The 17,155-nt window shown below is 42.8% G+C and overlaps 1 protein-coding gene across 22 annotated transcripts in view; it reads left to right on the forward strand.

Moving 5' to 3' along the window:
* The window catches only part of cadpsa (Ca2+-dependent activator protein for secretion a), a 187,171-nt gene that overhangs the window by 122,700 nt on the left and 47,316 nt on the right, over positions 1-17,155 (forward strand). For 10 of the 22 annotated variants that reach the window (XM_052075015.1, XM_052075012.1, XM_052075014.1 and 7 more), the window contains 5 exons: positions 6,216-6,357; positions 10,002-10,136; positions 14,636-14,791; positions 16,549-16,696; positions 17,036-17,050. In XM_052075015.1, the coding sequence (XP_051930975.1) occupies positions 6,216-6,357; positions 10,002-10,136; positions 14,636-14,791; positions 16,549-16,696; positions 17,036-17,050 (596 nt within the window). The remainder of the gene's footprint in view (positions 1-6,215; positions 6,358-10,001; positions 10,137-14,635; positions 14,792-16,548; positions 16,697-17,035; positions 17,051-17,155) is intronic. The other 12 variants (XM_052075017.1, XM_052075013.1, XM_052075025.1 and 9 more) reach the window with 3 other exon arrangements.

The raw sequence follows: 17,155 nt of genomic DNA on the forward strand, positions 1-17,155 counted from the left end.
GTGTGGAGTTTGCTTGTTCTTCTTTTGTTTATGCTCTTGCTTATTTATTGCAGCGCAAGATTTCAACCATTGTTACCTCAGAGCTGTTCTCCCAAAATACCAACAGCGCCTAAAGATTTCAACATAGTTAACTAACACACTGGACCAAGTTCATAGCATGTTTAAGGATACATTTAATGCTGTGCCTAGGCCCCATTTTGGACAGTGTGACCACACAAGATAAGATAAGATAAAATAAGATAAGATAAGATAAGATAAGATATCCTTTATTTGTCCCACACTGGGGAAATTTACAGCCTCCAGCAGCAAGAATGTGGGTAGAAAGAAGAAAGAAGAAAAAACAAACACCGTTCAATTAAGTGCAATATAAATACAAATTTGATAAATTGCAGCACTATTTACAATTGTTTTTCACATTTTACATTCGTTTCACATCATTTAAGTATTATTATTATTATTATTGTTATTATTTTTATTCAGCAGCCTGACAGCAGTCGGTAGGAACGAGCGTCGTATCTCTCCTTCTTGCAGCGCGGGTGTAACAGTCTCTGGCTGAAGGATCTACCAAGTGCTGTCAGGGTGGGCTGGAGGGGGTGGGAGGGACTGGCCATCATAGCTTTTAGCTTAGTTAGCATCCTTCTGTTGCCCACCTCCTCCAGAGTGTCAAGGGAGCAGCCTAGGACAGAACCTGGCTTCCTGACCAGTCGCTCCAGTCTCTTTCTGTCCCGGGCTGAGATGCTGCCTGACCAGCAGACAATGCCATAATGGATGGCCGAGGCCACCACCGAGTCATAGAAAGTCTTAAGGAGCGACCCCTGAACCCTAAAAGACCTCAGTTTCCTGAGTAGGAAGAGTCTGCTCTGTCCTTTCCTAATCAGGGTGTCCGAGTTTGTAGACCAGTCCAGTTTGTTGTTCAGAAGAACACCTAGGTATTTGTAGGAGGTCATCCTCTCTATGTCCATATCCTGGATGTTCATCGGTGCTGGTGAGGACTGTTTGCTGGAGGACATTCTGCTGGCACCAGCCCACAAAGTCCTTTGACAGTCCCTTGTACTCCCGATCGTCCCCCTCTGTAATGAGGCCAACAATCGCAGAGTCATCGGAGAACCTCTGAAGGTGTCAGTTTGGAGTGCCGTGTCTGAAGTCCGAGGTGTAGAGGATGAACAGGAATGGAGCCAGAATAGTCCCCTGCGGCGCTCCAGGGTTGCAGAAAAGCCTGTCCGACTCACAGCTCTGCAACCTCACGTACTCCGGACGGTTTGTGAGGTAGTCTATGATCCATGCTGTGAGATGGTGGTCCACTCCGGAGTTCTGCAGTTTGCCTCCCAGTAAGTTGGGCTGGATGGTGTTGAAGGCACTGGAGAAATCAAACAACATGATTCTCACAGTGCTCCCAGCCTTCTCCAACTGTGACAGCACTGAGTGGAGGAGGTAGATAATGGCGTCTTCCACACCAATACCAGGCTGATAGGTAAACTGCAGCGGGTCCAGTGCCGAGCTCACCATCGGTCAAAGGTGGGCGAGGACGAGTCTCTCCAGCGTCTTCATCAGGTGAGACGTCAGCGCCACCGGTCTGTAGCTGTTCAGCTCCTTAAGGTGGGGGGTCTTGGGCACTGGGACCAGGCACAAAGTTTTCCACAGCTGTGGAATTCTGCCCAGCTTCAGGCTCAGGTTGAACATATGCTGGACAATGTCACACAGCTGTTCAGAGCAGGTCCTGAGGAACCGGGAACTGATCTTGTCTGGACCTGCTGCATTCCTCACATTCATCTTTCTCAGTTGGTTCCTCACCTGCTCTGTTGTGACGGACAGGCAGGAACCAGGTGACAGACTGGGTTATTGAGAGCTGGTCGAAAGAGGAGGGGGAGGAGAAGTCCTCAGTGAGAGCAGTTCGTGGTTGGGGGAAGGGACAGACGACTGGTCGAAATAGTTGAAAAACGGTTCAGTCCATCTGCCCAGTCCTTGTCCTTCTCAGTCAATGTCTTTGGGCTGTCATGGCCTGAGATGGTTTTCAGGCCCCTCCAGACATCAGTGACATTGCTGGCCTGTAACATGTCCTCCAATTTCATCCTGTATGTCTTCTTCCCCTCTCTGATCTTTCTTCTCAGCCGAATCTGCACGGCCTCCAGCTCCTCTCTGTTTCTCGACATAAAAGCTCTCTTCTTCTCCTTCAGGAGGGCCTTTATGTCAGGATTAATCCATGGTTTGTTGTTGGAAAAACACCGCACAGTTCTGGCGGGCACGGTGTTCTCCTCACAGAAGTTTATGTAGTCCGTGATGGTGTCAGTAAGTGCATCAATGTCCTCCCCATGAACTTCGCTGAAGAGTCCCCTCCTGGTTGTGTCGAAGCAGTCCCACAGAGCATCTTCAGCATCCATGAACCATTTCCTGACCATTCTGGTCACAGTTGGCTGTCTGTGCACGAGGGGTTTGTTCACAGGCTCGAGAAATACCAAGTTGTGGTCTGCTCTTCCAAGACGGGGGAGGGGTTTATATGCCTCCTTGGTATTGGCACATATTGGTGTTCCTTCAGGCAGCTCCTCAAACTGACTCTCCAGCAAAGAAAACAGTAAATGTTTGGAATGAAGAGACTGATGTTGTACTACAAGACTGCATTTACACTCCAAATTGGGATGTCTTTCATTAAAGAGTTAGGGCTGCATTGAAGTCTTAGGCTAGGTTCAGACCAAACGTGAGATGAGCATTCCACCTTGTTTTACTTGCTGCAATTTGACTGCTGTAGTTTGTACTAGACACGGCGGCTTCATTTGCGCACACCAGAGAAGGGGAGGGGGCTTTGCTTGACAGACAACTAGAGCATTTCAACAGGTAAAGAAGCGATAGCACTGCAGAGTACTTCTTTCCTCGGACTGCAGCCGAGCCACTCCTTTTCTCCTGCAGTCAATACTGGTAAATACATTTATCGGGTATGCCAATTTCCTTGCTCACCATTCTCCGAGCCTGCTTTCTTCTATCCCTGTCCCGTACTAATTGATGGCTGCGTTCTTGAACTCCGGCTAGCTACAGTCAGCGATGAGAAAGTTTGCTTCCATTGTTGTAGAATCTTGACTCAAAAACTAACTGTACACGACGCTGTGTATGACATTGTACATTGCCAAAGCGTTTTGGCTGCTGTGAGGTGTTGTGTAACAAAAGTTAAATCCGCTATGCACGCATCCGTGCTTGACTGCAAGAACTGCATCGACTATATATGGGATTGCACCACCAAAAACTCTCACCTCACTTTTAGTCTGAATGTAGTATCTGAGGAGTATCTCTCCTTCTCAGCTGTCACGGATTACATCAGCACATGCATCAACAGCATTGCCGCTACCACGTGCTGCGATATCTATTGAAATCAAACACCTGGCCGGTGATTTATGGCCCATGCCATTTGCATCCTCCGCTGCATTCGCCTCTGGTGATAGTGATGTCCCCAAAAAGTGCAATACGACCACGTAGATCCATCAGAGAAGCTAAGAGACCATTCAGGCTGAACCTGGAGTGAGAGTACAACACCCCTGACTCCAAAGAGCAGAGCCTCATCACATCACACACCTCCTATAGTGGCGTAACACCATGGACCAGGAGCAGCAACAACACACTGCCAGATTCACTGAATGAGTTCTAACACCCACTTTGACGCACTCGCCTCATACAGATGCAGGGAGATTATACGAACAGTATTGCCATCTGAGGTATGCAAAGGTCTGCAGGAAGAAAACCTTCAAACTGTACCATGCAGAACAGGAACGCATGCCAGAATGTCATTAAAAAAGATCTCAAAACATCTGTGATGTAGCCTTTACACCACTGCGCCACATATATGACAGCTGTCCCACAACAGTACACATCTCCAACACACAATGTACAAGCTTCTCCCATCTGGCAGACGCTACAGGAATCACACGAAGTGAAACAAGCCCAAAAAAAAAAAAAAACAGCTTCTACCCACACACTAGCAGACTGCTCAACAAATGACAGCACAATCTGTCAAGCACACTGTGCAACATTTTACTTTTCTAATCTTGCACATTTCAACGGTTACACTGTGTATAACCTCTGCAACCTGCAATACTTGAATCGTCGGTGCCTTTTGTTTTTCTTTTTGCACCAATTAAATTATTGCTACTGCCAAATGTGGATGGACTGTCCTTTTTTTTATTTGAAATGTCATCATTTTTAAATTGTACGGATTATATACAAAGCCCCCCCCTCTTTTTTCTTCAGCATGTATCTTTCATTGTTTCAAATTGACCTTTTTACCTTTTAAATTCTTTGTAGAATTGGAGGGAGACGAGCAAAGTAAGAATTCCAGTGCTTCCGTTGTTTTTACTGTGCTTGTGCCCTGCGATTTGCCGATGACCTTTCTAGGGTGTAATGCTCCTCTCACCCATTGTCAACTAGGATAGGCTCCACCTCACCCACGACTCCAATGAGGACAAGTCATCCAAAAAAAAAATGACTGGATGGATTTAAAATTTCAAAATCGTTTTCAGGACAGTCCTACTCGATCAATTCCCCGAACAATTGAATCAGCTGCATTTAACAAAAGAACATTTCACTGATCATACCTTTAACGCTGATTATTTTTGCCAATTATTGAGGCAAGTTCATCAAAACAACGGTCGTCTGGTGCTGCTTTTGTTGAGGAAAACATGTTTCCAGAATATGCATTACTGAAAAGTGTCTCATATGCCATTTTTGTTGGAGCTTGATGTGTCTGTTTCTGGCACTGGTTTGTGTCAATGCGCCATCTAAAATGGATCAATACCTATGTGGGTGAACAACATGTATATTGTAAATGTGCTGACAATTGTGTATTCATTCACATGTGTGTGTGTGTGTGTGTGTGTTTGACCGAAGATAATGATCTTGACTTTGGTTGCTGCAGGCCTGCAATCTCTATAATGAACTGCATTCTTGCCCGAGGGAGTAAGAGTCTGTGGTCCTGTAGAGGATACACTTCGCTCTTAACAATTCCAACTCAACCAATTGGGTGCTAATTGTCCCCAGGGAATGTTTCCCCTTTTCTTTTAGTCAACCGGGAGTCAAGGAGAAGTTAGATTGTAATCCACTCATTCCTTGAAAATCTGCTCATTTGGTAGTGCCTCAAAAGGGCCCCACTTTGGAACATTGAAGATGTCAATTGAAATAATATACAGGAGGACATAGCAAACAATTCTTCGACCAGTAATTACAAGTCAAAAAAGTCCACTCAGTAACAAAAAGTGTCGCACTTTTAAAGATCATTGACAACATGAAAGATCATGAATTAAATTACTTATTTGCAAGTAGTCAAAAAAATGTTCATTAAGACATCATGCACAGTAAATAATCTCCGCAATACAGCCAAAGACAGACAATATACTGTATGTTGCCCACGTAAATACTCTCTCGACTCGAACTCTATCTTGATGCAGACTTACATTCTGCAGAAGGTCATTTGATCCGGTGCCCCTCAGCGATGCACTTATGCAGCAGTAAATAGCCCGTACCAGACAGCCACCCAAATCTGGTTGCTATTCGAGGAGTTAATGAGGACCAAAGCAGTCGCGTTTGGGTCGCGGCAAGCCCTGCAAACACACTCCTGGCCACAACACATCCAAGTGGACAACTGCCGCTGAAGTGGCTAATTGGGAAAGTGGCAGTCACGGAACACAACAAACATTGCACCTACTGTGTATCGCTGACCTTGACTCCAATGCCAATACACACAAACACATACATGCTCAGAGGGGGAGAGAAAAACAAAGAGAGAGCGAGGGAGAGGAAAACCAAGCACGCTGCATGGAGCCGTGAGCCATCACTTTAGCACACACTGGCCTCCATTTTATCTCCTGCGGTCTTTGTCAGTGTTGCCTTTTTCCCAGTTGGAAGCTGGCAGAGACAGGAGGGACTGTGTGTGTGTGATTGGTTCCGATTAAGAAGTATTCTGACATCTTCGACCTGACACATTCTGCCTCAACTGTGTCACACCTGTGAGAAGAGGTGCGAAAGTCACATTACCAACCTCCACTGACAAGTTTTTTCTTTCTGAACCTATTTTTTCACATGTTTTAGAATATATTCCCAAATTGTTCATTTAACGCAGTAACGATTGAATGTTTATGATGTACACTCCAAATGTCACAAATGATGACTTATCATGCTCACCCATCATAGACTGACTCCATATGCATGAACATTCACAGTCATCATTTTTTTCTCAACAGATAACCTTTGCAATGGGCGGTTCCACAAACACCTGCAAGACCTTTATGCCCCCCTGGTGGTGCGTTACGTGGACCTGATGGAGTCGTCCATTGCTCAGTCCATTCACAGAGGCTTTGAAAGGGAATCTTGGGAACCTGTCAAGTAAGGAAACCTTCTTGACCTTTGTCTTCTAATAGGTAAGCAATGTCATGATCAAAAATAAATAAAACCTGTAAAACTCACAAAAAAAAGAAATAACTCAAAGATTTTTAGTGGTCCTCGGAGCTCAGTTGTTAAAAATGCAATAACATTTGGGAGTATTTCAAGTAGGTGTACTGATCAGATATAGAGTGGAGTGGCGGGTGGCCCGGTGATCGAGTGGTTAGCGGGTTGACCTCACGGTGCAGAGGTCGTAGGTTCGATCCCGGCTCCAGCCTTCCTACGTGGAGTTTGCATGTTCTCTCCGGGCCTGTTGAGGGTTTTCTCCAGGTACTCTGGTTACTTCCCACTTTCCTAAAACATACCCGTACATGACAGGCTAATTGAACACTCAAAATTGTCCCTAGAGTGAGTGTGAGCGCAGATGGTTGTTTGTCTCTGTGTGCCCGACGATTGGCTGGCAACCGTTTCCCTGCCTACTGCCCGAAGACAGCTGTGATAGGCTCCAACACCCCCCGCGCGACCCTTGTGAGGATAAAGAAGTTTAGAAAATCGGAGGATGGATATATGGTTGTCATATGGAGAATGTGACTTGCTTTCCCCGTTTTGCAACATAACTGTCCATTCGGCCCAACATAAAATCTCTCTGGCATTTACATCACCGATCTAAAAAGTAAATAGACCGGAAAACAAACATGCAAAAATGTGACCGAAGAAAAATAAATAAATAAATAAAGCGTGAGTCACTATGCATTATGATTTGGAATACAGTGTTTTTTGAGATGTTTCCAGCTTTCTGAAACCCGTTTTAGCAAGAATCATTGCTATTATAGCATAAATGAGTTTGTGGTCGAAGAATGGAACTTTGACCTCTTTAATGTTCATCTACATCAGAGGTGCCCAAACTTTTTGGACCATAGTTTCCATCAACCAACCTCCCGCCATCGACCCGTTACCGTGCACGCGCACACACATACACATGCACACCATGATGAGCAACAGCCTGACACGGAGGCATGTGATGCACTTTTGCAGCCTGTTAACTATCGTAGCTCACACGTACCATTTTAAATTGCTTCCCTCGGCCCTCTAGATTCCTATTCTTTGCTCGTGCCGTTGGTGAATTGTACACATAGCAAACTCCGATTCAGAATATGAGAATAATGATAATGATAAAAGATATGTCACGTTATACCCGAAGCGATAGAATAATCGCTTCGTGTACAACAAAAAACTAGGAGTGGATCCCCGAAATAGCAGACACAGGAAAAGGTTTGTCAGAGAACAAAGGAGGTTTAATACAAACACAAAATACCTGTCCGGGCGAACAACAAAAAGCGCTGGTCAAAATAAGGACCAGGAAATAATTAAGGAAACAACAGAAAACGCTTGCGGGAAAAATAGCAAGGAGAATCTATAGATGAACGAGTTAATCTTACACGAGCGAATATAAAGACGCGCAATTACAGCCACAAGGCTTCAAGGCAACGAATGGATAAGGAATAACTTGGGGACCAGTCCGCGATCTACCGGTCGATCGCGATCGACGAAATGAGCACCCCTGATCTACATGAACATCAAGTGCCTCAAACACACTTAGAAGTGTGGAAGCTATTACAGCTGAAAAGTGGGCACTCAGTTACCCCTTTCTAATGTTTTCCACTATGACACATCTACAGTGAAACTCCTGTAAAACGAAATCATGTTTGCGGCAAGACATTTTTCACAACAGGGGGTTTTTCACTGTAGCAAATGAGTGTACACAAACATATGTGTACTCTTTATTTTTATTCCATTCCAATAGTGCATAAGTATGAGCACACACTTACTGTATTTGACACTTCATATAGACAGTGTAGAAAGAAAAAAAAGGGAAATAAATTGCGAAATGTACAATCAGCATTCACTTTCACTTACATCAATTTCTTGGATAATGTCTTTTATTTTGCTTCCTCCGTCTTACATTTTGATCACTTTAACCCTCTTTTCCAGCGTCAGAGCGCTTCTTGTCTTAGCTGCTTGACCTCCAATTTCCATTTTGTAGCCATTTTAGCAATGCAATGTTCATGCTGCGTCTGAATCTAACAATAACAAATACTTCCTGGACCCGGTGGCTTTTCTTTCCACCACCCCACTTTTTAACTCAACCACCCCTCGATCGCGTTGCTCAGCTGATGTCAAGCAATGAACCTTTAACGCCAGCCACAGGATGCTTTGTATTCCTCGATGGCCATAGTTAGCCCGATGGAACTCGGCTTCTCTCTAATAAGCGCTCCAGTTAGCGTAAGGTTTTTAGCATGATAACAAGTAAAGCATTCCAGGAAACGTTTGTTTATTTGACTGTCCCTTACTCTGAACAGCTAATCGGATGCATTCCACTCGATCTTCCACGGATCTAGCTACAGCAGGGGTGCCCAAACTTTTTGGATCGAAGATCTACTTTTCGATCAACTAACCTTACTTTCGATCTACCCTTACCGGCACACGCGCACACACACACACACACACGCACACACACACACACACACACACACTATACGCCATGATGAGAAACAGCCTGAAACTGAGGCATGCAATGCATTTTGCAGCCTGTTAACTATCGTAGCTCACACATACCGTTTTAAAGTGCTTCCCTGGGCTCTCATAGATTCCTATTCTTTGCCCGTGCCCTCGGTGAATTGTACACGAAGCAAACTCTGTATGAGAATAATGACGATAAAAGATAGAGAGCAACAGTTCTGATCACAAGCTGCAATTGCAGACTGCTGAGAGCTCACAACTTCCGGTGACGTAATCACGCGCCACCGTAAATTAAAAATTTACCTGCTTTATTTTATTTTGTAAGTATTTTTTTGGTGAAAATGAGACTGATAAGATGATAAGGTGCAGTGTACATTAACACAAAAATATATTACTAACATGTACAAATACACACAAATGGTTGTTTTTGGTTTTTTTTCTCCTCGACACTCCTCGGATCTACTTGGGACCTGTCTTAGATCTACCGGTAGATCAGGATCGAGCTAATGGGCACACCTGAGCTACAGTATTTACACACATCTGAGGCCAGGATGATGCTCGGTAAGCCAATGGCAGAGCAGCTATGAGTATGTTGCATTCAGGAAACTCAGAGCTGTGTTAACCAGTGTGGTGGTTGCTGTTGCTGTTGCCGTTTCCGAACCAAGCAGTAGAGGTCGCTGTTGGATTAGACTTCGTTGTAGTAAACGGGGCAAGAGCAGAGAAAAAGATTTCGAATAACGCAACAGGGTTTTTTTCGTTGTATGGGGGCAGGAGAGTGGAAATGGTGTTAATGCATGAAGATTTTATCACATTGGGGGGTATTTTCGCCCATGTAGGTTTCTTTGTAGAGGAGTTTCACTGTATTGCCGAATTGATGGGACTCCTCCCTTAACTTCATTCACATACAGTTCTACCGGTGAAACATTATTTGCTTAGAGTTGAATGTACTATGAATGGATATTTAATTTTTAAAACACACCTAAATGGGGTGATCTTTAACTTTAACTGTGCAAACACCATGATGTGTACCTTCCATGAGTGTGTAGCATTTGCAGTACGTCAGTATTTGTCTTCTTTGTTTTTTTTTTGTTTTTTGTTTTTTTGGTGTATTGTGTTTTTCTTTGCAGAAGTATAGCTAGCACTCTGCCAAATGTCAATCTTCAAATGCCCAAAGTACCAAATATATCGGTGCCAAGTGTTAACCTTGCACAAATGCCCAGCTTTTCTCCACCCAACTGGATGACTTCAAATGATGACTGCAAGTGTGTACTACTTGCCTCATGTCGGCACAGACATGCACGGCACGTCTTTGGCATAAATGTGGCATCTAAATGACACAAGGCAACAGATTCGTTCTGCGTGTCTCAAAGCATTCATTTTCTTTTTATTTGAGATGCAGTATTTGTGTTGAACCTTTATGTGATATCGTGACCATCGTGTTCAAGTAGATGCAGGAAATTAAAAATGTATTTTTTCAAAGGAATTAAAAGGAGTTCCCCTTATTATGTTCTCTCTTTTTTATTAGAAAACTAGACAACTCATGTACAGTGGCTATAAAAAGTCAACAACACCTGTTAAAATGCCATGTACAAAAGTGAGACTAACGTGAATCTTTGCAGAACTGTTTTCACATTTAATGTGAACACAAAAAAACGCCTGAAATATTTATGGGATGCAGTACAGCATAGGAATATGAAACCCAATAATGTCGTGACATATCCCCAGTCTTTAAGTGAGGCTCCGGTTTTGTACAGAATTGGCCAATGACATTCAAGCTCATGTTAAATAGTTGGCAGTACCTGTTGCCGTCGTATAAAATGACTCTGATGAATTCAAAATAAAAAGTTAAACTGTCCTGGTTGGCTTTTGGACAATTGTTTGGTTCCATTTTACAGCAAAAGTCATTACCCACAAAGGGCTTCCAAACCAACAGCGGGATCTCATAATTAAAATGTGTTGGCCAAAAGAAGGTGCCAAAAGGTTATTTATTTATTTATTTATTTTTATGAACTCTATCACCACGAAACAGTGATGGCAGTCACTGTCATGTGGTGAGGCATGCCTAGCCACCCCAAAAAAGGGTAGGTTGCAAAGAGGCCAACAAAAAGGCCTTCAGGCAGATTAAAGGGGCCTCCAGAATTTGCGGCTTTGCCCTATACAATCAGTTTCATTCCCTTTTTGAGTTACTGTTCAGCACCATTTAAACCATTGCGGAAAAACATATGTTACTTTGAAGGAGCACAGTCGCCTCCATCTGTAAATGGTACCCGAACTCTTCCTTCAGCGGGCCGCCTGTCTCACTGCAGTAATGGAGTAGAAGGGTCTTCGTCAGGGACTGACCAAGAACCTGATGTTCCTTCTGTCTCGCAAACCAATTTCGAGCACTTTTTGAAATAAGAATGGAGAAATGCTGCCACATCAAAACGTGCCATAGAATCTCACCCCAAAACACTGAGTGGTGGAATCACATTCGTTTAAGGGTTTGCATGTTTATTTTTTCAGGTTGTTTGTAGTTTTTTTTGTTTGTTTGCCCAAAAACATCCTAGTTTTTTCTTCCAGTTTAATTCTACACCTTGTGTTGCACATTAAAGTTAAAAAAAAGGTCTAAATGTTTTCATCTTGGTCTAAATAATTTGGTGAATTATAATTTGAAAAAAGAAAGATGAGTTGCAATTCAGCATTTAAATAAGAGAGAAAATCTAAGTATAAATAAATCATTTTCTTATACAAATAAAGGTTATCTTATCTTACTGTAAATAAATAAAAAACTGTGTCCAATATTTTGCCAATATAGGATATCTATTTTAATAATCAACAATGTGCAATTTTACTGCAAATAGTTGTTGCCGATGGAGAGACTTATGCACTCCTTAAAGCCACATTTATGTCTTGTCATGGCGTTGAGCATGTTGCGGGCTGATCTCAGTGGAATATTTGACCTTCCCGGTGTTTTTTTACCTTCTGTTGTTATTGTGTGCCAATAGTGTGTTTGGATCAGTTAAAATGAGGACAACATTTTTGTTGTTTCATTTGAATTGTGATCTCAATGTGTGAGTGTGACCCTGGTAAGTGTTGCCGTTTATTTCTTCCTCTACAGCTAGTTTGCATTTTGCCCAAGGACTTGTTCCTCTTTCCTGATGACAAATTCAGCGCTCCCATATGTCTTAAATGCATGTTTGCATATGACTTTACTTTCCTCTATCAGGCAGACATAGTAAACTCTCAGGCGATTTAATTTCTGTGTGTTTTTGATTGATTGATTTACCGTATTTTCCGCACTATGAGGCACTTTGGAGTACAAGGCACACCTTTAATGAATGGCCAATTTTCAAGCTGATTTCATATATAGGGTGCACCGCATTATAAGACGCATAGAATAGAACAGTGGTCCTCAACTAGAAAGGCTGTAGGTCCACTTTTTAAATTTTTTTTTATTTTTTAGGTCCGGTCCCATGCACGGCGGTCATGGGGAGCAGGGCTATATGCCAATTTAGTATGGTCAAGCCAAGCTTGTACAAATCAACACTCCTCACAACCAACCAATAACCTCCTATTTGTTTTCAAGTCTCTGAATAATCTCGCGCCACCTTACCTCTCTGAGCTCTTCCGCCTCTACACAACTGCCCGGCGCCTCAGGTCTGTGGACCAGACATTATTAGAAGTACCAAGAACTAAACTGAGGCTCAGAGGGGATCGAGCCTTTTCTGTTGCTGGTCCCTCTCTCTGGAATGACCTCCCACTGAACATTCGGCAAGCCTCCTCGCTGCCCATCTTCAAAACCCTCCTCAAAACTCACTTGTATTCTTTGGCATTCGACTCAGCATGACTTAGATTTGTTCTTGGTCTTACTGTTTATTGTGCATGTTAAATTGCTCCATGTACAGCACTTTGTATGCAGCGATGGCTGTTTGGAAGTGCTCTATAAATACTGTTGACTTGACTTGAATAATGGGGTGCATGAAAATAACAATTATTCACTTTGCCAGTACACAGCAAATAATGAGAAGTGTTGTGTTGAGGCAGAGGAACTCTTCCATCCATCCATCCATCCATCCATCCATCCATCCATCCATCATCTACCGCTTATCCGGGGCCAGGTCGCGGGGGCAACAGCTTTAGCAGGGAAGCCCAGACTTCCCTCTCCCTAGCTACTTCTTCCAGCTCTCCCCGGGGGATTCCGAGGCGTTCCCAGGCCAGCTGGGTGACGTAGTCTCTCCAGCGTGTCCTGGGTCTTCCTCGGGGTCTCCTCCCGGTGGGACATGCCCGGAACACCTCACCAGGGAGGCGCTCAGGAGGCATCCGAATCAGATGCCCAAGCCACCTCATCTGGCTCCTCTCGATGTGGAGGAGAAGCGGCTTGACTCTGAGCCCCTCCCGGATGACCGAGCTCCTCACCTTATCTCTAAGGGAGAGCCCGGACACCCTGCGGAGAAAAGTTGTAAAGAAAAAGAGGAACTCTTTTATTTTGTTAAGTTGTGCCTGCTTAATAATAGAATTAGCCCTTTTATGGAAATAAGACATTTTTACTTGAACTTTGTTAAACAGTAGTTTTCTTTTTTCCCTTCATTTAACAAAAACAAAATACTAATTTTACCAAAATAAATACTAAACATGAAAACAAAAATATTATTTTCATTTGTACGATTCCCCTTTTCACATCCCCTCTGAAATCACTGAAAAATATATCAGAAGAGGAGTTAAGAACCATTTTAAATACTGACACAAGGGAGCACAGGAATGTGCAGTGCTTTTCTTCCACAATAGGTGAATGCAATGTCTGAGGCATGCAAATATTTGAGGACGCCATTGGGATGTTCATTTATCATGTTGCGGTGTTCTGCTATTAAACAGTTGCAAAGTAGACGGGAGCAAAACTGCACACGATCGAAACCTCCCGTGATTCGTCCTGTCTAATTGTCTGTGTGCAGCTCTCCTGTGCTGAAGCTATGAGCACACTGTGGCGTCGCACATGCGTCTGTTTCCTGACACAATCATCCATTTTGAATGCGTGTCGCTTATGTATGGGCACACCTTAAGTTCAGAGGAGCCAATCAGTGCATCGTTATCGCTGACATGCCCTGCTCGGCCAGGGTATCCAGTTCGTCAAACATTACACACACACAGTCGCGCTGCTGCGTCCTCTGCAATACATCTGTTCGTGCACGCAAATAATAAAACTGATAATTTTAACAAGCGATCGCGGTAATGCGCAGATTATAGTCCAAAAATATAAAATGTGTAACGTAAAAATCACTTTATAATTTATTATTTTATACAATTTATCGAGGGCCGGACAGAGGAGTTGGGCGGTCCGGTCGTGGATCGCGGTCCACCAGTTGGGAATAGAAGCTGCAATAGTGGCTGCGGTTGCATTATGCATCCACGAGATGGAGCTAAGCAAAAGGCAATACCGTACAATACAATACAGCTTTCTTTATACTGTATAGAGCTTCAACAACCGGTGCAGCTGTAACAAAGCGCTTGACAGAACATTTGAAATACTACATCCAAGAAATCTGAATATTGATCCATATATAAGGCGATTATAAGGCACACTGTCAGCTTTAGAGAAAATTAAATGCTTTTAGGTGCTCCTTATAGTGCGGAAAATACGGTATTTATTAGCTAGTTGGTATTTAGAAATTGATTTTGGAGAATATGTGCGTGCTCTGAATTTGCTCTGGAAATAGACGTCTCGTGTTTGAGATAATCAATATTGCAGAACCCTAAATGAAAAACGTTTTACCTCTCGCTTTGAAAGCAATGGCTCAGGGACATCAGAGGATCTCTTTTGGAAGTTGGATGCTCTTCAGACCTTCATCCGAGATCTGCACTGGCCAGAGGAAGAGTTTGGCAAACACCTCGAAACAAGACTGAAACTCATGTCAAGTGATATGATTGAATCCTGCATCAAAAGGTACAAAGGAAATATAACCAGAATGCAAGCAGATAAAGTTGGAAAAATGTTACTGAGAAATTTTATTCACATTCCAGCAGTGGCGGATGCTGGTCTGTCAAGGAGGGGAAGCTCAATTTCGTCCTACATCATAAAATGTGTCAGTTTATTTATATGTGAATTCTACTCTTGTTCCTTTTCAAGAAAATCTGTTTTGATCAGAGAAGAAGACAACAGCAGTCTCAGTCTGTCACTGAGACAGACCCAACACATAGTAAAAGCCAGCTCCCTAATTGCTAGTGAAATAGCATTAGCATCAAAGCCGTATTCCGATGGTGACTTTGTTAAACGATGCATGATGAAGGTGGCTGAAATAGTATGTCCCGAGACGCGACAAGCTTTTGCCAACATTAGCCTGACGAGGAATACTCAAGCAGACAGGATTTCGAACCTATCAGCAGACTAAGACAGCCAATTGAAACACAGAGTGAAGTCATTTTGTCATGTTTTCTAAAAGATACAGTATTTCCGTTAAATTTCAACTTTTTCTACCTAAACAAATGAAAGAAAGGAACAAAGGAAAGACATGATATTTTGGTTATTTATACCAGAGTATGGTATCATTTTAATGGTCCGGTCCACTTGACGTCTACCGAGGCCGTAGGTGGCCCACAATGTGAAATTAGTTTGTCACCCCTGCTACATATCTTACCATTCTTAAAAATGGGTCTTGTCTCCACTTCACTTTGGGCCGTTCGAGCATATTTTCCGTATCCTGAGCATAGGGGTCCTACATATGTATAGTCCAACATACATCTTGTCGAAAACCTCCTCTTCCTCCAACTCTTCAAACACCTGGATCACCTGATACATTTGAAACATCACTTTCCGAATCTCTTTTTGACTGCCTTTAGACACTTTTGCTGCTGTACACTTTTGTCCGCTATTGCTGTATTGAAATTATGTCACACACCCAGATTTGACGCTCGTCGTGGTCTCACTTTGGAAAAATGATTACTTCGTCAAATTTATGAAATAGAAAAGATTGTTTTCATGCTTTATTGACTGTGTTTTGTTTAATTATTTTACTTGTGACATTAAAATATTTCGTTTGGGATTTTCTAAAATTACTTCACAATTGACCTGTGCACCAATATATGCGAAGATAGTGTACGGGATGCATGAAAATGCTCAAATGGGACTTACCTCTTATATGCAAAGGATTTAAGAAGAAGAAGAAGAAGAAAACCTTTATTAGTCTCACAATGGAGAAATTCACAATTCACAGCAGCAAAGTTATGAAAGTAAGAAGTAGAACAACAAAATATAGGAGCTGCTGGAAAGGCAGCCACTCTCGCGGCGCCATTTTGAAGTCAAAATAACAGAAATAACACAAGACAACACATAGGACACAGACAGTCGTTCAATCTTCACCAATTTTCTGCATACACTTTGTTGTCTGAAGCAGTTCTAGATGAAAGAGGAGAGGATCAAAGTGTCCTTTCTCCAGTGGATCATAGACGTCATTTAGAAGTTATAATCGGTCCAAAGCATAAGTGTGCATTTCTGAGCGAGGTTCCTCAAGTGAAGCTTTGGCGGTCAGTGAAAAATAAGATAAATTTAGCAAAAAATAGTGAGCAAAGTCTCCTAAGTATTAGTTTCAATCAACCATTGTTTGTAAACATAATCGTATCATCCAGAAATGAACTAGAGATATTAGTTTGTGTTATGCAAAATTCCTATTGAGGCCCTTTGAATGTGTCTCGTCTTTTCCAAAGAACACGTGCAGCGTTCGAGGCCAAGCTTCAGAGGAGCAGCCGGGCTACAGACTTCCGAGTGCCGCAGTCAATCTGCACCATGTTTAATGTCATGGTGGATGCCAAGGCTCAGTCTGCCAAGCTGTGTGCGATGGACCTGGATCAAGAGGTAGGTTGGAACCGGAAATGACATGAGAGCAGCTTGTGACACACACTTGCAAATATAAAGCTGATGTTTTTCAAGTGTGGAAGAATTTTCATTTTTATTGGAATGGTATTAAATGCATTTAAATTAATGAACCCATCATGACACATCTGTCGGGTAAGAAACATGTATTTTCGTAGTTTAATTCTGATATTTCTTTGTCACATTTGCAGTTTTTTTGTTTTGTTTTGTTTCTTGTTTTCCTCATTTGCTCTACACAGTTAAAATCATTTCACATGTGCAGTGCCACCTCCAGCTCTCCGCTTCTCAGTTGCTTCCCCCCCTCTCTTTGTCTTGTCAAAGTTTGTTCGAGAATGGGTAAGTGTGGCCACAGTTTAAATTGTAATCACACCTTCCTTTTCCCAATTGTATAATTAGTCGTCAGTTTTCCCTGTCTGTCTTCCTCCTTTTTAATTGTTTGGA

The sequence above is a fragment of the Hippocampus zosterae genome, chromosome 9 (genome assembly GCF_025434085.1).
Source record: "Hippocampus zosterae strain Florida chromosome 9, ASM2543408v3, whole genome shotgun sequence".
NCBI classification, from domain to species: Eukaryota; Metazoa; Chordata; class Actinopteri; order Syngnathiformes; family Syngnathidae; genus Hippocampus; species Hippocampus zosterae.